This window comes from Kogia breviceps, chromosome 2, assembly GCF_026419965.1.
Source record: "Kogia breviceps isolate mKogBre1 chromosome 2, mKogBre1 haplotype 1, whole genome shotgun sequence".
Classification (NCBI taxonomy): Eukaryota; Metazoa; Chordata; class Mammalia; order Artiodactyla; family Physeteridae; genus Kogia; species Kogia breviceps.
This window is the reverse complement of record NC_081311.1, coordinates 47345521-47367156: the sequence shown is the minus strand read 5'-3', so window position 1 is coordinate 47367156 and position 21636 is coordinate 47345521. Positions and strand designations below refer to the sequence as shown.

The following is a 21636-nucleotide window of genomic DNA, read 5'->3' as shown; positions in this document are numbered from 1 at the left end:
AGCAAGGCTGGTGCAGGCAATTCCCACCTCAGTGCAGTCACCAATCAGCCCACAGTGCCCTACAGGCCAGCCTGGTGATGGGCAAGGCTCAGCTTGACTATTGATACAACTGGGGGCATCCTCCATGTACCTGTCTATCCATCCGCTTCTTCATTCATTCCCCAAATAGCTGTGGAGTACCAGTTTCGTGCCAGGTGCATTCAGGGGATGCACTTATACACAAGATCCAGGGATAGAGAAGGTAGGTGTGTCAGGAAAGCCTCTCACAACCATTATAGCAGAGCTTGCTAAAGCCCAGGCTCCAGCGACAGGCTGTACCCCTGTTGCCCAAGGCTGCCCCCCAGTCCCGCAGCCATGTGGCCCAGAATCCCAGCCAGAGAGACTGAGCCCAGCTGCTGCAGGAGGGCAGCTGAAGCAGGGATGGATGAGGCCTCAGCTTTGCCAGGGAGGTGGAGGGCCCCATCAGAGCTTCCCTGATGCCATCCTGTAGCTCCAACATTCCTCTTCTCCTTCCCCTCTCACTCTTCCAACAGATGTTCACAGAGAACCGTGTTTGTGCCAGCCTTACACTGTGGGCAAGAGAAAAGAGATGTCTTTTCTTTCACTGTGCTTAAACCTTTTAATATCGTTTATTTGTGTGATTTTTTTTTTTTTTTTTTTTTTTTTTTTTTACTAACATTATCTCCCCAAGTAGACTAAATGCCACAAAGTTAGAGAACAGGTCAAAGTGGGTTCATCATGATATTCTTAAGCCCTTAGCCCAATGTCTGGCACCTAATAGACATGCAAGAAAGAACACATAAGAATAAAATGAGATCTAGGGGCTCAAGTCCAAGAGGACACAGACATGAACAGAGCATTTAGCCATCAATGCCTCTCCCTTCAAGTGCTGGGCCATGTCCTTCGATGCTCCCTGGGACAAGTCAGGACAAAAATAAGTACAGGAATAAAGGACCAATCAACCATCTCCTCTCTCCTATATCTCTTACTAAATGTTGTTGAGGGCCTTCGAACAGTTACAAGCAATCACCTCCAAGATGGTCACAAGCAAATCAGACACTCCGTCCAGTCTTACAGGATGAAAGCACTCTCCTGGGCTGTTTTGCCTGACTCTACTCACAAACCATTCTAGAGCCTTCTCTCTGCCCACTCCACAGCCTGCAGTATAGAATGCACATGGTGTTTCATGTCCGAAATCCCTGGTGCTTCTTTCCAGCTCCTGGGTCCTCTTAGCTTTTTGAACATCATCTTCCCTATCTGCAACAGAGAAATGATTCCCATCTCAGAAGAAGTACTTTATGAAATGGTAAAAGGCTCTGTAGATGTGGTGGTAGAGGTTAGCCTGTGTGAGCTCCCTTTCATAAAACTAAAGAGGGGTGAGGGTGGGGAATGGGTAACAGCCCTTCCACTTTCGCATTCTCTCTCTCTCTCTCTCTCTCTCTCTCTCTGTCCCTCTCCCTATGCTAAATTCTGTCCTATCCAAGGGATGCCTATCTCCTTCCCTCTCTGCTGTAACTCTCCCAAGAGTGTCTGTGTGGGCTCTGACCTCTCACCACCTTCACCCTTTTAACCAAGAAATAGTGTTTGGATGTGGGGAGGTACGAGTGAAGAATGGGGGAAGAGGAGACCCTCATTTTTTACTTTCTGAAGGGGTGGCCACCTGGCTATTGCGGTGAAAATTTTTTTGTTCAATCCAAATTGATATTGGCTTTGTTTTATTTTCTTTAAAATGTGAAAACGAGTGTATGGAACACAACTGATCAAGGTCCATATCCTGCCCCTTTGTAACACTGGGCACTTCACACAAGATGATTTCTATCTGACATCTGAAGGCATCTGAACTTACAAACCCTGGATAGATTTTTTTTTTTAAGTGGTAGGTTTATGGCTGACGTTCCTTTTTTCTGCTCCTCAGAAAAAGTTGTCTAAAGGAAAAATCAATCAATCAGTGAATTAAATGTTAAGATATTTGTAAAAAGCACATAGAGCAATGAAATGAAAAACATCCGCAATCTCACAACCTAAGAGAACCATTATTAACATCTCATTATAGAGCTTACAGATATTTTACATGAATTTATTTTATGCATACTTTTTAAAGAAAAAAAGTGGGATCATACACTGCCTGGTTTTGTAGTTTCTTACTCACTTAACAATTTATTGTAAATGTCTTTCTATGTCATTAAATGTTCTTCCACAATATTCTCAGTGGTTCTACACATAGTTAGGATATATGTTCAGTTGCTGTGATACGTAACAGTGGCTTAAAGAAGACAGTTCGTTTCCCTCTTGTGAGGATGTCCACTCTGGTATGGTGGCCCTGCTCCGTGAGGTGGCAGGGCTCCCTTTAATCTGCTTTCTCCACCATCCCTCGATGAGGCCGTGTCCTCACTGCCCAAGAGGACCCCTCTCCATGTCTGCTTTACAGCCACCAGGGAGAGGAGAGAAGGAGGGTGGGTGGCATACCCTTCACTGGAGGACACAGCCCTTCCAGCAACTGGAAGGTGAACATGCACATGTTACCTCTGCTCTCATCCCCTCGGCCAAGACTGTGGCTACACCCAGCTGTTAGGGAGGCATCCATGTGCCCAGATAAATATCACAGGGTCTGTTATCATTGGAGAAAGGAGAGTGGATATTGGGAGACAACTGTCAGTATCTGTCACAGTGCTGTTTCCTTTGGGGGACTGTTGTGGAACATTCATACAGCCATTGTTATTCTCTTAAGATAAATTTTCAGTATTCTCTTATTGATCAAATAATAAGCATACTGAAGATTCCCGAGAGTCATTTGTACTTCTTCCCAATTCTGTGAAAGCCCATACCCACATGCATATTTTTCCTTTTGGCTTCCCTTCCACCTTGAGCAACCTTCGGCTCTCCATCCTTTAACAAGGGGACCAGTCTGCATGGGTAGTAGACGTCAGTGGGCATAATGCCCAAATGAAAACCACATCTGTAACGCAAATCCCACAGGCCAGCGTCAGCCCCCTCAAGTCGTGGGTGGCAACGTTGGAGCCAATCAGGGTCTCAGAGACAGTCCAGAAAGTCAGATACTGCCGGTGAGAACCCACAGACCACGGGACAAAGGTCTGGATGGAAGGCCCTGATCCCCCAAACAGACCCTTGCGAGGCTGGCTGAGGAGAGAGGTCACAATCGGGAAACCTGAAGCCAAAGGACACTGCGCTGGGGACTAGAAGGCGGTGGAGGCAGGTCCTGGGACAGGCATGTGATCAGGGCTTTCTCTCCCAGGCTGAGGGGGAAGAGTCAGGAGGTCAAACACCAGGGCAGTCAATACGCTAGACCACTGGCCGATTTCTCCCTAAGGCAGGGACATCTAGCAGTGGTCCTCAGGACTCCCTGAACCCACTCAGCTCCTCCACCACCAGGGGCTGCCACCAGCAGATGGGGCACTCTGCTTACACCCCTACCGAGTGGCCATACATCCTGGTTCACGGGTCAGTACTGTAGACTCCATGAAAATGTAAGCCCAGATTAAAAGGAGAACAGAGGGAGTGGGGGGAAGGCAGGAAGGGAAAGCCCTAGGCAACCCCATCTTGGGGAGCAGAAAAGGGGATGGGAGAGGGCTCTCTGTGCCCCCAGTTCTCCCAGCCCAATTTCCTCAGACTGGGCTGGGAAAGTGTTACCAACCGACTATGCAACTTCTGAGATTGCTGCTGTTATCCTGATGCCCCATGGAGCCCCCCAACCCAGAGTCGCCCCCATTGATGTAAGCTGGAGCCAAAAGCTGCCACCAGGTGGCACCAAACTGCAAAGACAGTAGCTCCTTCCTCTTCAGCTCAAAATCCTGTACAGACAGCTTCATGTCCACAACTGGAGCCCCAGCTGATTTATCTGTATGTTGCCTGCTCCCACCGAGGCCCCGGCACAGACTGGGGGCTCAGAATATGCGAATGTCTTCTGGTTTCGGGATGGACAGGTGGATGGATGGAGCTGATTCCCACTGCAGGAGCTGGACACATCTTCTGTAGGACCTTAACTATACTTACACCCCTACCCCCCTGGGCAGAAACCGTTCCGAGCAAACAACAAAGGCCTGGAAAACAGGACATGTCTGAGACATGCCCTAACCGCGAGCAAACAAGTACGGCGGGGGATAAGAATGATTAAGCCAAAGAGTTCAAAGGTCGCCCCAGCCAACCATAACTCATGTGACTCAACCCCCCACCACAAAAACACGAAAATGTAAAGTAGGCATCCGACAGCTAACCAATCAAGGAACTAGAGCCAAGTCCCCACTCCGGTCCGGAACAAACAAACCAATCAGAAAATAAACCCTTGATATATCCACACTTTGCATAATGAAAAATGAAAGCTATAAAATGTATGTGATTCCGCTTGGGGGGGGGTTCCTCTTCGGCCTCCTGCGTGAGGACCAAGGAACCCCGGTGCACCGGCTCCTAATAAACCTCTTGCGTGTTGCAACGACTCTCGACTCTTGGCGGTTCTTGGGCGAGCTGGGATCCCTCAGAGACCGTTCAGGTCTAACACTTCTCCTTCAAGTGGGCACTGCAGATGAAGCTGGGGGTGCACTCTGGGCCTCACACGTAGCTCCAGCTCAAGACCAGGACTTCCCAGCTGCCTCTGCCTCTGGCTCCATCTGGGTCCACAGCCTGGAGAGAGGGTCTTTATTTTACAGATTGGTGGTCTACCTCCATGTCAGGGGGTGAAGAGCAAGAGGTCGCTGGGGGTGTCCTAATGGGGCATCTCACCTGAAATGATCAGAGAAGCCCCTCCTGTACCCAGTCCCCACCCCAGCCTGGCCAGCCATCTTCCCACCCTCTTCCTGGCTCTTCTCTCTGCCTGGGAAGCCTCTGTCAACTACAAATTGGCATTTTCCACTGACACTTGCCATCTACCTCTACAAGGATTAAATCATGCTGCTGACTTTCAACACCCCCTGAAAGGAGCTCAGGTGGAGAGCAGAAATGAGGTACTCTGTGCTCTGGGAAAAAACTGGCAGAACAGGTCTTCAGATAGTTAGATATTTTCACGATCCACTTTTATGAGCCCAATTCTTGTATCTCTTCATATCTAGAAAAGCACTAAAATCCTTCATGGCGATGACTGCTCCTCCTGACTAGCAGTAACCTGCACGAGACTAGCAGAAAATTTCACAAAAAATATATGCTTCATGACCCAGGAGGGCCAGACTATGCTGCCCTCTAGGTGGAGGAATTGACCCGGAGTTGAGCACATGACCCAAATAAGACAGCCTTTTTCATTCTGAGATAGGAGATACCAACGTGTCCAGAAGCCTGGAGTACACAGGCGCCGTCTGTGCTGACTCATGAGAAGAACGACCCTTAAAGTGAAGTCTTCATAGCAGACAGTAAAGTCCCAAGATGGAGATGGTCAAAGCCCCTGTGGCAGTTGGTACCTCTCAATGCAATTGTACCTGAAGCAGCTGCCTCTGGGGTTTCCCAATGATCTAGGCCAATAAATTCCCTTGTTGCTTAAGCCAGTTTGATGTAGATTTCTGTTACTGGAAATCAGGCATCTTCTAATATATGATGTTACTCAGATCCAGCTGAAGTAACCTCATCCTTTGAGATTTAAATAAAATGTATTTGTATTCCCTTCCCTTTAAAAAAGAAAAAGGAAAAAAATATGTGCTTGATTACATGTATTCCCCCTTCACCAAAATCACATATATGCTGACCTTCCCCCACTGCCTCTTTGGAGCAGTTTCTAAGAGCTATCTGGGATGCTGCCTCTGGACTGCAGTCCTCATTTTGCCGCAAATAAAACTTAACTGGCAACTCTCACGCTGCGCATTTTTTTTTTTAAGTTGACACCTTCAAGCCTCTGGCCCTCACATCATCTATTCCCACCTCTAAGTCATCTCTTCAAGTGAAGAGTCCCAGGGCTACCACAGCCCCACTCTCCCCACACCCCCCAACTCTCTGCTCTTCTGCTTTAATTTCCTTTTTAGCTGTCAACACCTTCTCACGTGTTTTATTGGTCCACCTCCCTGCTACCGTGCAAGCTCAGTGGAGCAACCCAGTGTCTAGAACAGCACCTGGAACACAGCATTCTGCTGACCCAGCAAACTCCAGCTCCTCCCCTAGCTGGACCAGTTTCTGGCAGCCCCTGGTCCCCTCCCCCACCCCAGCCAGGACTCCCACCACCTGGGAGAGTTCATTACCCCTGAGAAGTACATTTTTGCAAGACAAAGGCAACTTCCCCTTAATTACTCTGCTGATTGTAAGTCTTGAAGTCCTAGATCTGCACCACCACCCATTGCAAACCTCATTCCCTTATGAAGTCCAAGATAAACAAATCTAATATATTTTGTTTTAATTATCATTGTTTAATGAGCCATAACGAAACTATGGTGAGGGTGCACGAAAGGAGATCATTTAGGGGAGGCACCAGTGCAGAGCTGCTGGTGAGTGAGAGTCTTACCTGCTCTCATCTGCTGTCATTGGGCTGCCTCTCTGTGCCCAGAAACCGGTCACTCACTCATCCTTCTCTGCTTCTGACTACTCTACTCTTTGTTGTGGTGTGCAAGCTTCTCATTGCGGTGGCTTCTCTTGTTGCGGAGCATGGGCTCTAGGCACGTGGGCTCAGTAGTTGTGGCTCGTGGGCTCTAGAGCGCAGGCTCAGTAGTTATAGCACACGGGCTTAGTTGCTCCGCGGCATGTGTGATCTTCCCAGACCAGGGCTTGAACCCATGTCCCCTGCATTGGCAGGCAGATTCTTAACCACTGTGCCACCAGGGAAGCCCAGCAGGCAACTTTAAAAATCATTTCTGACAGTCTGATAAGCCACACACAAAAAAGGCATCTTGCTTTATCTATTTTTTTTTCCTTTTTATGGGGTTAAACAGTTTACTGTACATATATTGCTTCTACTGTACTGTATTTCTTTGGGGTTTGGGGGGTGGGGGCTTGTTTATTTTCCTGTTGGAGGGTTCATGATTCCTACTGGAGGATCAATGATTTGTAAGAGCTTTAAATGCAAAAAGATTTCACTCTTCTGTTTGTCATCTGTGTTGCAAATGTTTTTCTTAGTTTATTGTGTAGCAGTGGCTGTGTGTCTACCGAGGACAATCTCACCCCCTCTGGGCTTTCTCCTCGATGAGGCCGGGTTTTCCCACCACTGCCCTCGTGATGAGTCAGGGGGAGGCAGAGCCTTCATTCCTCAGTCGGGCGCTGGTTGTCTGGTTACCCAGAAAGGGAAACCCCTCCTCCCCAGCCCCCAGGAGGACCCCAATCTTGCCTGTATCAGCCCCATCACTTCCCCTCCATCCTGCACACCCACATCCCTGTTTTTCCAGACACTTCCTCTATTCTAGTCTTACATTTAGGATCCTGGATCCATTGAATCTTTGTTTCTGCTTAGGAGGGGACTAGAGAAGGAAAAGACAGCCCTGGGACAGCAGTGAGAGAATTCAGGGGAAAGCAATTATCCAGAAAACCACACAGATGAGCTGGAAGGCTCCCTGCATGACATCTTGTCTTCCTTGTCATGTTCACGGAAAGCTTTCTAAACTAGGGGCCAGTCTAGGAGCAGGAAGAGTGAGCACTGCTTTCAGCATCTGCCGTCCCTCAGGGGAGTGTTTGATGGAGGAATTTGGGGAGGCAGTGTCAGCTGCAGAGAAGGTGAGGGGACCTTGGAAACAGCCAAGGCCTCAGGCAACACTCAGCTCTGCAGAGCCACAGCCAGTCACTCACAAGCTGCCCCTGACTGTCCAGAGAGCTGCAGCGCTGGGAACAAGGCACAGTTGCCCCCTTGCCTGGGATTTCCTGGCTCAGCCTGACCCTGGTCCTTGGCACTCAAAAACCTGGAGGGGAACAGGGGCCCAAGGGGGCTTGTTTGGTCCGCCACTACAGCCAGAGGATTATTTGCTAAAAATGAGTCTTGGGGGTGCTTTCATCTATTCAATCAACAAACTGTTGCCAGGCTAGCAGGGCCCAGACACGCCCAGAGGCATCCTGCTGTCAGGGCACCTCCACAGTAAATCAGTAGAAGGCTCTTCAGATCTAAAGAATCTGTTCCCATTTCGCTCTGCAGACAGCCAGTGTTCTCATAGACTCATGCCTATGCACTTGAGTTTTTACTGCAACATAAGCTTCTGTCTGCAATGGTGATACTGATGGTTGAGAGCTGGGGGACCCACGGGCCAGGGTCTCTGATTGCCAAGCCATTCTGCAGGCCCCAGCCCCACAGAAGGTATGAGAGGAGGGTGAAACCACAGAGCCATGGAAGGACTGAGCTGGGGCAGGACGAGGCACTGTCAGTCCACGCCAACTCCATCACAATGGACTGATGGAAAAAATAGCCAGGACTGGAACCCGGGTCCGTGGGCTCAGGATTCATGCCATGAGTGGAGCCTGAGCAGCCAGTCATGCTGGCTGGGCAGGCAGGACCCTGCGGGGAAAAGTGATTAGGAGAGACGGGAGCAGCCGAGCCCAGGGAGGGCTGGGGAAGGACCCTGAATGCAGCTTCTACTCCATCTGGGCCAGTGGCCAGCACACCCATGCTTTGGTCCTCCTCATTTGGGAATTTGACTATATTCTCAGTGTGCAAATGTCTAGGACCTGACTGCTTTCATCTCTGATGCCTCTGCTGGCTGTCAGAGGGGCCTGTGACACCCAGCGCACTGTCAACCAAGCCCTCACCCACTCAGGCTGAGCGTGAAGCTGTCCTCACTTTTGGGCAGGGCCGGCTAGTCCCCCAGGGGGCTCCTTGCCCCTGCTGTTGGTGTAGATGACAAGCAAGGAATTGCCGTTCTCTTTCCCGTCCACTATCGGTCGATCTTGCCATAGCTGTCCTTCTGCGGCGTACCCATGTTCTTTGTGGTCAGGACCAGAAAGCTCCTAGCCAAGGCCTTCTTCTGGATTCAGACAGACAACCGGAGACAGCAGGGTCCCAACAGGTAGGAATCAAACAGGATGGCCCTGCGACCGCACCACCTGAGTCCAAACTCTGGGTCTTATTAGCTGAATGGTGTTTTTTCCCCCAATGGTTAGCATTTAATGGGAACTTTCTATGTGCCAGGCACTTGATATTTTGCATTATCTGAAACCAATCTTCACAGTAGCTTCATGAAGTAGACGCTATATATATCCCCATTTTACATATAAAGAATCTGAGACTTAGAAATAAGATGTGTTGAGATAAGTAAATTTCTTTAATATGCACCAGTTCTCCTTAAGACAAACCAGATGAGCAAGTCATGGTTTTCTGCCTAAGCAGACCCAAGCCAGTGCATGTTTTTAATGGAAAGACAATCCCAATAAACATTTTATCTTTGAATATTAGCAGTGGAAGAGACCTTAAATTTCATTCAGTGCCACAACCCACACCCCAGATTAAGAAAGTAGAGATCAGCATCCCTGGTCACCATCACAGACTTGAGTTACTGCAGCACCAAAGAGCCCTGCCCCACCAAATGGCTTTTTGTGCCTCAGTTTCCCCATCTGTACAATGGCAACAAGAATGGTATAAATCTCATAGGCTTGCTGAGAACATTAAATTCCTTTGACTTGATATGAATGAGCTATTTTTCTTAGCCCAAGCCAACTTCACCACAAGCTGGGCATTCCCAGCATTCAGTGTTTTGGAGGGACGCCAAAGTGCCCCTTGGTGTTCGAAACCAAGTCCAGTACAATGTGGTCTGGGGTTTCCCTGACTTCATTCATTTACTTCCCATCTTCGCAATGTGATACAACGAATTCAGTGCATAATATTGACTTCATATTTTTCTATAAATCACATCACTTTGGTAACCCAAAATTTATTTTAAATAAACACTTTAAAGCACTATTATAAACCCAGTATCTTTGTGTTCCTGAGGATAGACTGAAAATAAATATGGAATACAAATGATACTCCAATAGCAATGAGCATATACAGTGTTTGGTTTTTCAGTACCATTCCCCACTAAAACAGGAGTCAGGCTCGCAATTGCTATGTAAGTTTGAAATTGTTTCAGATTAAAAAAAAAGAGAGAGAGGTGGGGGGGAACACGACTCAGAGGAATGGCTGATTCCAACTCAAGAGGAGAAAAGTACACTGTAAGCCTGAACCGTCTTGCTGTGCTAGGAGGGAAGGAAGTAGCCAAAAACTATGGGAACACGTCAAAAAGCTATAAGAGCTCACTTAATGCAGCTCTGGGGCAAGACTGGGAATGTCTGAGCATCAAACTAAATGATGATACTAATGGATTATAATCTACTGAACAAAATAAAATTCCACAAGTCCATTCTGCTCTAAATAAATAAGCAGGGACAGCTCTTCCTTCCAATGAATGCCAATAATAAATATAGAAGGAATGATGAAGTTAGAAAATCCTCTGGCAACCATCAGAGTCATCATGGATCCAGGCAAATCTCATCAATGAAGATTTAAAACAGTGGGCAAAAATTTGATGAGGAACAAGATAGCCATATAATCTCAAAAGCAGCTCCCCACAAAATACTTAATGAGCTTAAAGAGGGGGGTAAAGAGTGACATAGAGGGTAGGAGCCCAGGGGGAACCCAACTTCCCCAGGTGGTCAAGGTCAGCATGACCGATATGGGGTCGGATCTCATCAAGCCTGCCAAGGCCATGCCCTGAGGGGACAAGACACCACCTCTGCTAAAGATGCTTCACCAAACCCTCATCATAAGCAAACACCCCACAGACCCAAACTGAGAGACATTCTGCAATGTCCAAATTGTGAGGGTCATGAAGGCCAAAGAAAGGTGGGACTACTCCACTTAAAGGAGACTAAAAGAATGGATGACCAAAGGCAGTGTGTGGTCTTGGACAGGCGGGTGGCAGGAGCTGCAGAGGACAGAGAGGGGCAGCTGATAAAATCTGAATATGGCCTTCATATCAGATCATAGTATTGCATCAAAGTTAAATTTCTTGCCTTTGATAACTGTACTGTGGGTATCTAAGAGATTGTCCTTGTTCTTAGGAAAAGCACACTGAAATAGGGGTAAAGGGGCATGTATACAACTTACACTCAAATGTTCAGGAAAAAGTGTGTGTGTGTGTGTGTGTGTGTGTGTGCGCACAAGCAAATGGGACAAAAATGTAAGCAGCTGGTGAATCTAGGTCAAGGGAGTTCTCTGATATTCTCATAACTTTTCTGTAATGTTGAAATTATTTCAAAACAGCAAGATTTTTAAATTAAAGGTATTTATCTGTGTGCTGACCCAGATCCTCTGCCTTGGGCATCATCAAAAGAGTGAAAAGAGAATGTGGCTGACTGCCGCCCTGCAGCCCAGCACCTGCATGTGGTGTCCAGGGACACCAGAGCCTAACTTGGACACCTGGGAACTGGAGCCAGAGCAGCCTGGGTGGTGTTGGAGGAGGTCCATCTGAGACAATGCACGTGAAGTGGCAGCAGCAGTGCCTGGCACATAGCACACTCCACGTTGCTTCTCTGGACCCCCAGCCCCTCCAGCCCAGAGGGTTGAGGCCCCTTCCACCACTTACATCCAGCTGACACCAAATAGCAGCCAGCCAGGGAAGGTCAGGGAAAGGTCCATGACTGAAAGGAGGAGACCTCCCTCCAACTATGGGGGGATCCCAGGACCTGAGGGATTTCCACCAGCGACACAGCAACCCTTCCATGAGCTGAGCCCACATTTCCCAAAGCTCCACATAGCACCAGTATGAAATTAGACCCAGATGCCTAGAAACACTAAGCCAGCCAGGGAACTGGCCTCTTCCTTTCCGGGGAACGCAAAGGTCTCTGACCTGGGAATCCTTCTAGGAAACTGATCCAGAATGAGAAGGGAGAGAAAACCGTCATGCATGGAAATGTCCACCAGTGTTATTTATTACAGGAGAAAATGGGAAATTGATGTTAAATTATGATATATTAAGTTAATAAAAATGGTATAAACCTCATACACTTATTTATTTAATAAATTAATTATGATATATCTGTATATGACAATATTATGTGACCAAAAGAATTTTTTTTTCCAAAAGAATTCTTAACATGGGAAAGTGATTAAATGAAGACACCAAATGAAAAAATATATGTAATATAATCTGTTATTAAAAGTATTTGGAAGAAAAAAAGACTGGAAGGAAATATATCTAGAAGTTAATTATCGTTGCCCATAAGTCATATGATTATGGATATTTTATTAATTCTTCTTTATACTTTATGTAATTTCCAGACTTCCTCCAGTGAGCATGTGTTTTGTGTCCTTATTACCCTATGAAATAAAACCCAGCTCCAACCTTGTTATTCCAGGCCTTCTAGGATTACCTCTAACCACCCACCACCCATGTCCCAGCACGAACTGGACATGCGTGTTTCCCCTCCTGGAACATCTTCCCTTCTCTGCCTAGCAAGGTCCATGCATCTGTCAAGGCAGCCTAGACAGCAGGTACTTTTCTGCGGATGCTGTCTGGCCTACAGTGTGCCCAATAGAGGACTGTGGTATGAATGAGTGCAATGCCGCCTTCAGTACCAGCCTTCCTTGGAATCCCTGCTTCTCTTTTCTTTTTTCTTTTTTTTTTTTTTTTTGTGGCCATGCAAACAGCTTGTGGGATCTGTTCCCTGACCAGGGATTGAACCCAGGCCACAGTAGTGAAAGCCCAGAATCCTAACCACTAGGCCACCAGGGAACTCCCGGAATCCCTGTCTCTTGAGACCCCTACCAGGTCACGGGTTCATCCTGCCTCTTGATACTTCATTGAATGCCTGTCTCCCCCAGGATTGGGTCTCTTTGAGAATATAGCCATTACCTTCTTTATTTTATTATTATTATTATTATTTTGGCCACGCCTCATGGCATGCGGGATTTTAGTTCCCTGACCAGGGATCGAACCCTTGGAAGCACAGAGTCCTAACCACTGGACCACAGGGAAGTCCCTACCTTCTTTATTTACCCTTAGAGAACAGATTAATGTGCATACTGTTGACACATAATAAACATGACCAAATGATAGAGAGGGGGAGGAGGAGGGAGGGGGAATAAGGGAAGGAAGGTGCATTGGGGGACTTGATAAATTCACTCCAGAAACACACAGCACCTGCCCTCAATGCACACTGTGCCACCTTGATGCCCCCTGCTGAGGATGCCCACCCTGTCTCCTTCAGAAGAAGGCCCACGCGGCCTGAGGAGCTGCCCTCCGTGGCATCCCTCTCCCCATGCTCTCCCCAGGTAACTTGAGAGCCAGAGCATTACCTGAGCCAGGCTTGAGACCAGACACCTACCTCTGCTCCCACTGGCTGTGGGCAAACTGAGAGCTCAGAGGAAATGCATCTAGACGGGCCTAAGCCGGTTATCCCCTCCCAGACATTCTCCTTGTGGGTCATCTGCTCCCCTGGCAGGCCCAGCTCGCCCTGGGGTCATGGTGGGCCTTGTCATGGGCAGGAGTCCCGTGTGGATGACGGAGTTTAGAGAGTGGCACTCAGAACTTCTGGGGTTTGCCTTCTGAGTAGATGTTGCAGAAAAAGTGGACTGGACTACAGGTGCTGCAAAAGATTGGGAAGGGGGGGTGGGGCAGTAGTCACTGCCCTTTGTTCTCTCCCTTGGGTGGGGTTGGGTAATGAAAAGGATAAGGCAGAGGGTGGCTGGGTCAGTGGAAGAGAAGTGATAGGTCTCGGGGGGTGTTCAGTCCCCCAAAACCAGGGAGTCTGGCCTCACTCCTCACTCCCCTTCCCCTTTATTATTTCTTATTAGGTAGCAACAAAATTTTGTTTTTGTTTATCTGGGCAAGTTTTTATTTTGCCTTCATTTTTTAATGATAACTTTTCTGGTAAAATGATTCTAGGTTGATAGTTTTTTTCTTTGAGGACTTTGAGTGTTATCCCTGCCTTCTGGCCTCTATTGTTTTCTGAGAAGTTAACTGTTAATCATATTGAAGTTCCCTTGTAAATGATGCATCATTTTTCATCTGCCACTTTCAAGATTTTGTCTTTGATTTCAGCAATTTTACTGATGTGTCAGTGAGAGCCTTTGCATTTAGTTCACTGAGCTTCATGGATTTAAAAAAAAATAAATTTGGGATATTTTCAGGCATTATTTCTTAAAATATTTTTTCTTCTCTTTTCTCTCTCTCCTTCCAGTACTCCCAGTATGCATATATTGGTGCACTTAATGGTGTATCATGTTTCCCTTTGGCTTTGTACATTTTTCTTCATTCTTTTTTCTCTGTTCTTTGGATAGTATAATCTCTATCCATCTATCTGAAAATTGCCTGAATCTTTCTTCAGCCAGTTCAAGTCTAGTGAATTTTTAACTTGTTATTATGCTTTTTAACTCCATGAATTTAGCCCCTGCAACTTGGAGCTGGAGGGGATGAGAAATGCTTCCAGCATGCCCCTTCCAGTGAGATACTGTATCCCTGGATTAGGAATTTCAGGAAGGAGCCACATATTTTTGGCTAAACCTACCTGGATCACAGACTCTGTCATCACACTGAGATGAGGAGGAAGCAGGGAAGGAATAGGTCGTGGACCAAGAGTCACAGACTTTTGCTGTTCTTACCAAGGTTTAGTAGATTTTCTTGACTGTCTCTTCATATATAGTATACCCTTAGGATTACTTCCAGAAATATTAAATTTTCTGGGGGAGGGAGTGGGTGTTTGTCTTCCGGAATTTTGTCCAGTTATAGTCATTTTCTGGATTGCACTTCTGCAGGGTCCCTCACACTGCCATTCTGGAAGCAGAAGTCTAAAAGATGTTTTAATTTTGGAAAATTACTGTGTACTTTACAACACTGAGAGAGATTTAAAGGAGAAAAACTACACAATTAAATCAAGAGTGCAGAAAAAACATTTAATAAAATTCAGCACTGGATTCAGGATTGGAAAGAGCATTTCCTTTTTTTAAAAAATTTATTTATTTTTGGCTGCATCGGGTCTTCATCGCTGCGTGGGCTTTCTCTAGTTGCGGCGAGCGGGGGCTACTCCTTGTTGCAGTGCGTGGGCTTCTCATTGCAGTGGCTTCTCTTGTTGAGGAGCATGGGCTCTAGGCGCACGGGCTTCAGTAGTTGTGGCACGTGGGCTCAGTAGTCAAGGCTCGCAGACTCTAGAGCACAGGCTCAGTAGTTGTGGTACACGGGCTTGGTTGCTCCATGGCATGTGGGATCTTCCCGGACCAGGGCTTGAAACTGTGTCCCCTACATTGGCAGGCAGATTCTTAACCACTGTGCCACCAGGGAAGCCCAGAAAGAGTATTTCCTTAAACTGATAGAGATCATCTGCCAGAAAGCAACAGCAACTGCATATTTAATGGTAAAACTTTAGAAGTCAGGAATAAGGCAAGGATGTCAACGATTGTCAATTATATTCATTATCATATTGGAAATACATGGTGTAAGTATTGAAATGGAAGAAATACAACTGTCATTATTTGCAGCTGACATGATTGTACCACACAGGACAATTTACAGACTTACTGGAATTAATAAGAGTTCAAGCGAGGTTGCTAAATACAAGACCAATATGTAAAATCCAATAATATTCTTATAAACTAGAAAATGTGATTTTAAAAATGTTACTTACTATAGCAACAAAAACTGTAGGATAATTAGGAGTTAATGTAAGATGTGCATGACCTTATAAAAGTGAAAGACATAATGGAATTATGCCTTTGTAATATGTATTATGAACAGAGTGATATGCCCTATTCATAGATGAGAAACTCAGTAAACAATCCTCCCTAAGTAATCTGTACAGTCATTACAATTTCAAAAATAACAACAAAATCCAAATGTGACAAGCTAGGGGCTTCCCTGGTGGCGCAGTGGTTGAGAGTCCACCTGCCGATGCAGGAGACACGGGTTCGTGCCCTGGTCCGGGAAGATCCCACATGCCGCGGAGCAACTAAGCCCGTGAGCCATGGCTGCTGGGCCTGCGCGTCCGGAGCCTGTGCTCCGCAATGGGAGAGGCCACAACAGTGAGAGGCCCGCATACCGCAAAAAAAAAAAAAAAAAAAAAAAAAAAAATGTGACAAGCTGATCCCAAACAAAGGTCCAGGAACTAAGAAATTTTTTGGAAGAGGAGGGGAATCATTCTACCATATATGATTGCCAATTATAAAGCTACAATTACTAAAACAGTGGGTTATTGGCAAAGTTAAGTAAGTGGACCAATTTAACAGAGTACAGAGCCCAGAAACATTCCCATAATTACATGGAAATTAGATATAGTGATAGAGAAAGGCTTACAAGTCAGGAGGGAAAGGATGAACTATTTTTTTTAAAGGTGCTAGAAAAAGCAACTATCCACATGGTGTTTACAAGAGAATTTATGAGAATGTAATCACGACTTTAGGTTAGGAAAGGGGTTCTTAAATAAGGAAACAAAATGAAACATGGGGCTTCCCTGGTGGTGCAGTGGTTGAGAGTCCGCCTGCCAATGCAGGAGACACGGGTTCGTGCCCCAGTCTGGGAAGATCCCACATGCCACGGAGCGGCTGGGCCCGTGAGCCATGGCCGCTGAGCCTGCGCATCCGGAGCCTGTGCTCTGCAACGGGAGAGGCCACGGCAGTGAGAGGCCCGCGTACCGCAAAAAAAGAAAAAGAAAAAAAAAAACATGAAAAGACTGAATTTGACTATATTTAAAAACTCTGTATTATAAACATCATAAAAAAGTTCTGTGTTCTAATTCTCCATATTTTCATGCAAAAGTAAAAAGATCCCTCACAAAACTAAAAATCTATAAAATAGCTAGGAATAGACCTAATATGAAATGTGCAAGACCTTCATGAAGAAAGTTATTAAATTTATCCAAGAATATAACATACTCTAATAAAATGAGGCCTATCATGATGCTAATGGGAAAAACTACATTAATTAAAAGAAGTCTATTATCCTCAAATTAATGTATAAACTAATACAATCCCAATCAAAAGAGCAACACAATTTTGGTAGAACTTAATAAACCGATTCTAAGATTCACCTGAAACAGAAAATGCACAAGAATAAGACAATGAAGAGGGGGGGAAAAGGAACATGCGTATAGATAGCAAAACACTGTACAAAGTCGGACAGGGAAGTGTGTGGTCAGTAGAATAGAATCTAGATCCACTGTCCAGAAACAATTTAGAATATGATAAACTAGGCATTTCAAATAGATGGAGAAATGACTGGACTATTCATTAATAGTAGGAACAATTGCCTTTTCATTTTTGTTTGGGAAAGGGTTTAACCCCTAAGAGAGAAAATGATCTATAGTAAAACTAGGCCAACGTAACATGAACAAGCAACTTGTAATGGAGGATCTACAAATGGTCAAAAAACATGGAAATGTTTAGTTTTATAAGTAATCAGGGAAATTCAAGTTAAAACAAGGTATTTTCAACCACAATATGGTTTAGGAAAACAAACAACAAACTCCCGAGATTGATACGGCCTACTGTTGGCAAGGGTGTGGAGAAACGGTCCTTTTATGGAGTATGAATTGAAGCAAGCACTTTCATTCCAACCATTAAAATTAAAAATCCACCTAATTTTAATTCCAGCAATTCCATGAAGGTTGAGCTATACTTACAGGAATGAAAGGATGTGTTGTATATAACGTTAAATGAAAAGTTAATAGTTGCAAAATAATAGATGATAATCCCATTTTTGTAAATCACATATAAAACAAAACCAGATGCTATAACAAAAACACTCCAAAAGACAGTGGTTTAAACAAGTCAGGAATTTATTTTGCTCTTAGGTTAACGGGTGAAAGGGAAATGGTTCAAGACTGGCAGGCCAACGTCTCCATCCTCAGCACACGACTTCTCCCCACCTCATGTCACTGGTTAAGCTCCCAGAGGCATCTCAGCCAGCACAAAGGAGAATGTCAAATGGAGTGGACACCCAATTTCTTATTTAAGGGCCCAGTCTGGATGTTCTCTTTGTAGCCCATTGCCTGGTCACGTGGCCACAATTAACCATAAGGGAGGCTGGCAAGTAGAGTCGTGAGCTGAGCAGCCACGTGTACAGGTAAAAAGCAGGAATCTTACCAGTAAAGGAGAAGGGGAAAACAGACATTACAGCAGCAGTCTCTGCTGCACGCATCTGTAAAGGCATGGAAAATAGCCTGGAAGAATACACACCAAATACAGTACTTATCTCTGGAACACGAACAAGAGAGGGTGGGGAGGCAGAGTATTGCTTGAAAATTTTTAAAGAGTGATAGTATATTCATGTATTAACCAAGGAATTTTTTAAGTTTCACAAAATTTTAAAATCCTTTATTGTAGCTTGACACCAATATAACATTTTAAATACATTAAATCTATCTACATTGTACAAAGCTTTTAAAGTTCCAAAAGTTAGATTTTATCTAAATGAATAAGTTACTCTATGTTGTTAAAACCATGACTTAGAGCATCTTCCTCTAAGTCTCTCCACCCAGAGGCACAATGATGATGTTCACAGATATCCATACTGAGACACAGGCAAGGCAGTGGCTACCCAAGGTCTCAGCTGGTGGCAGAGCTGAGACAAGGCTTGGAGTGAAGACCACCTTGCTGTGACTGCATCATAACTTTTGCTGGCATTTTCTACTTGATGAGAAGGCTAAAACCTCCCTAGCTTGGTAGAGTTTAGATTTCACACGGTAGAGCTGGGATGCCAAAGCACTTCACACTCGTGAACTGCATCGGTACTTTAATCCCAGAAAAAAAGGGATGCAATTTTCTTATAGGCTAATGATTACAAAATTAAAAATAAAAAAAGAAACAAAAGTCATGAATTTTGACTCCCTTCTGAGCCAAGTAGTCAAGTTTAGGATGTACTGACCTGTTTAAAAGTCTCTTCTATCATTTCTAGATAATGATGGCAGAATGAAGAAAATAATAGAATCTTCTTCCTCTAATACCGAACCACTTTAAAAACAGAATAAAATTAAAAAGCCAGAATCCAAAAAAAGAAGCAGAAAATTCTGGTGGGAATTATGACTCTGACAATGATATCTCCTAATCTAAGGGGAAGGATTCATGGCCCAAGCTATTTAACAAAATCCAGAACAGAAAAGTAAAACCCAAGTCCTCCAACCAAAAGCTGCATGCTGCCAAGCTAAGGCTCTCCCCCCCCGACCTCCAAACCCATACCCCTTCTTCCCTCTGGGTGGCAGGGAAGAGCATACAGGAGATCTGGACCCAGCTGCCTGCTTTTAGCATGAGCAAGATGTAAAGAAACAGCATGGGAGGAAGGAGAGCACAATACAAAAAAATCAGAAAGAGTGAAAACAGCAGACCAGAGGAAACAACTCTAAGAAACAAACAAATTGCACCGTGACAGCTCTAGAAGACGTTTAAGGGATCCAATGAACTTCAGAAAACAGGACTTCAGAGCTGTGATGATAAAACAATGACAAGGAAAGAAAAATAATACTAAGAAAACAAACTAAGGATCAAAACAACATCATCACAAAACTCTAAACACATAGACAACAGCCAGAAACAGATGCAGCTGAAAACCAAACCTCTAAAACAGGAGAGTTACGGTGAATGGAAAGGGAAAAGAGAGATGAAAATGACTGGACAGAAGAAGGAGAACAATGATGTCTGATATAAAGTTACCAGCATCCTTAGAAAGACAGACAATAAATAAGGTAAAAAATGTTCAAAGTTCCCTCCCAGGATGTAAGCAGAGAGAGGGCTGGAATGGTGCTGTGTGGTGATGATGGTATATCCAGGTGTGGTCTGGAGCGATGTCCGTTGCATGTGTGTGTGCACTGGTGGTTTTATTTGTACCTACTTTTGGTTCTGCTTGAGTTTTTTTTTTAAGATAACATATATTTTCCTAAAACCACTATTCACTATGCGGCGGGGGAGGGGAGGTGCCCTTTGCTTAAAATAAAGCCACTGTAAACTGAGAAAACTACAAGTTTCTGCAAATACACGTCTCATCATTTATTATCAAGCTATTCCATGCTTTACTAATAAAAATACCTGTCAATTTAACAGTACCTTAACAGAAGATCGTTTAAAGGCAACTAATAGGACTCAAAATGTAACAAGTCCGATCTCATTTTGGGGTGGCAAATGATTGATTTAAACATTTAAAAGCTAGGTAACAAAAACAATTCTGTTATCAGATACTGATGAACTGACTTACTGAACAGGTCTAACTGAATATAAGACATGTTTTTAGCACCAATAAAAAGAATTCTTGAGAGTTCTGGTCCATAAACTTCTAAATGAGTAGTAGTGTATTCCCTGACAGCATCTTCTGGGTAAAAGAACAAATGTGTTCCAAGGATTAACAGTTAGGTCCCTGATTTCATAATTAATTTTGGAAAAAAAAAAGAAATCCAGGTATTTTTAAAACTTTTAAGTTTCGGAGAAGAATTTCTTCCTCCTTAAAGTTTTAATTATGAGGTAGCTATCATTCAAAGTAAACATCAAATGCAGCCAGCTTCCATCGACAAAACATATGATTATTAATCATAAGATTAATAATAATCAGAAATTTCCACTAGAAAAAGTCAATCTAAAGTTCAGAAGGTAATATTGATCAGCAGTATTCTGGCTTGAGTTTCCAAATTCCTTCACCACCTGAAGTTCTATGAAAAGTGCATAGATTCCTCAATAGTTCTCGAAAGACACAAGACTGTGATGCTGATAACTTGGATTCAAACTCCTGCAGTATCTCCCGAGTGCTGGCCTGGCCATCAACTTGGGCCTGAAAGGCAATGAAGTTTCTCATTTCTACCAGAAGGTCATCGTGCTCCATGCTGGAAGGCAGAGGAGCAGAAGTCTCTGGAAGGTGCCCACTTTCACTTTCTAAGCGCTCTGGCAAAATCAGGTGGTTTCTAGCTCTCATTTTAGCCAACAGTGAGGACGAAGTGAGGACCCCGGATGAAGGCTCTGCATCTTCAACTTTTCCACTAAAATGCTCCGAAACATTATCTTTTCCATCCTTTTTCATAGTGCTGTCCTGGAGAAAGAAGACCAGTGCATCGATATATTTAATCTCCAGTTTATGCTCCCACTACTTATTTCTCCAAAGGCTCTGAGGGGCCATAACATAACACACATGCCCAGGGCACTGAGGCTGATGGAGAATGGATGATACACCATCTAATGCAAAGGGAAAGGAGGAGAGTCAAGTGTCTAAATGCACCCTCTCTTAGAAAACATTTCCTAAAAAACCCAAAACTACGCTATTTGCTTCATCACCATCCTGAGGGACGAGAGTGGAGGGAGGGCAGAGAGGGTGGGGCCAGGCTTCCAAAGAAGGCTTTTAGGGAAACTGTCTCCAGGAGGTACGAGCTCTGTGGGCATTTACTGTTCTTCCTCCCAAATTTTCCCTGATCTGAGCACCGTGGGATAAGAAGCAATATCAGAGCTATACTTCCTTCACTTTTAAATCTTTTTACTACTTTACACCTCATGTGAGTTTCCTTAGAACAGTTACATAAATCTAGTTTTTCTTCACATTCCTACTGCTAAAAGAACATAACACAGGAAGTCAAAAAAAGGGCTCTCTATTCCTAAGTGTGTTCATATTAATCTAAAACAGGGATCTGAACCTGGGAGTTTTCAAATTTTATAAGTAACATGACCCTTAAGTGGAAAAAAACAAAGTATTAAATGATAAGAGTATGGCCTGCTATTTACTCTCAGTGAAGCACTCAAGACCTTCAGGGCTGTAGGACAGGCAGAGAAGTGCACAATGCTCTGGCAGCTAGTATATTACAAAC

General features: G+C 44.7%; 1 protein-coding gene across 2 annotated transcripts in view; it reads right to left on the bottom strand.

Moving 5' to 3' along the window:
- Positions 1 to 17622: 17622 nt before the first annotated feature.
- ERCC6 (ERCC excision repair 6, chromatin remodeling factor) overlaps positions 17623 to 21636 on the bottom strand; it is a 73694-nt gene continuing 69680 nt past the window's right edge. For both annotated transcript variants that reach the window (XM_059052581.2, XM_059052582.2), the window contains one exon: positions 17623 to 20870. In XM_059052581.2, coding sequence (XP_058908564.1) covers positions 20448 to 20870 — 423 coding nt within the window. In that variant the 3' untranslated portion in view covers positions 17623 to 20447. The remainder of the gene's footprint in view (positions 20871 to 21636) is intronic.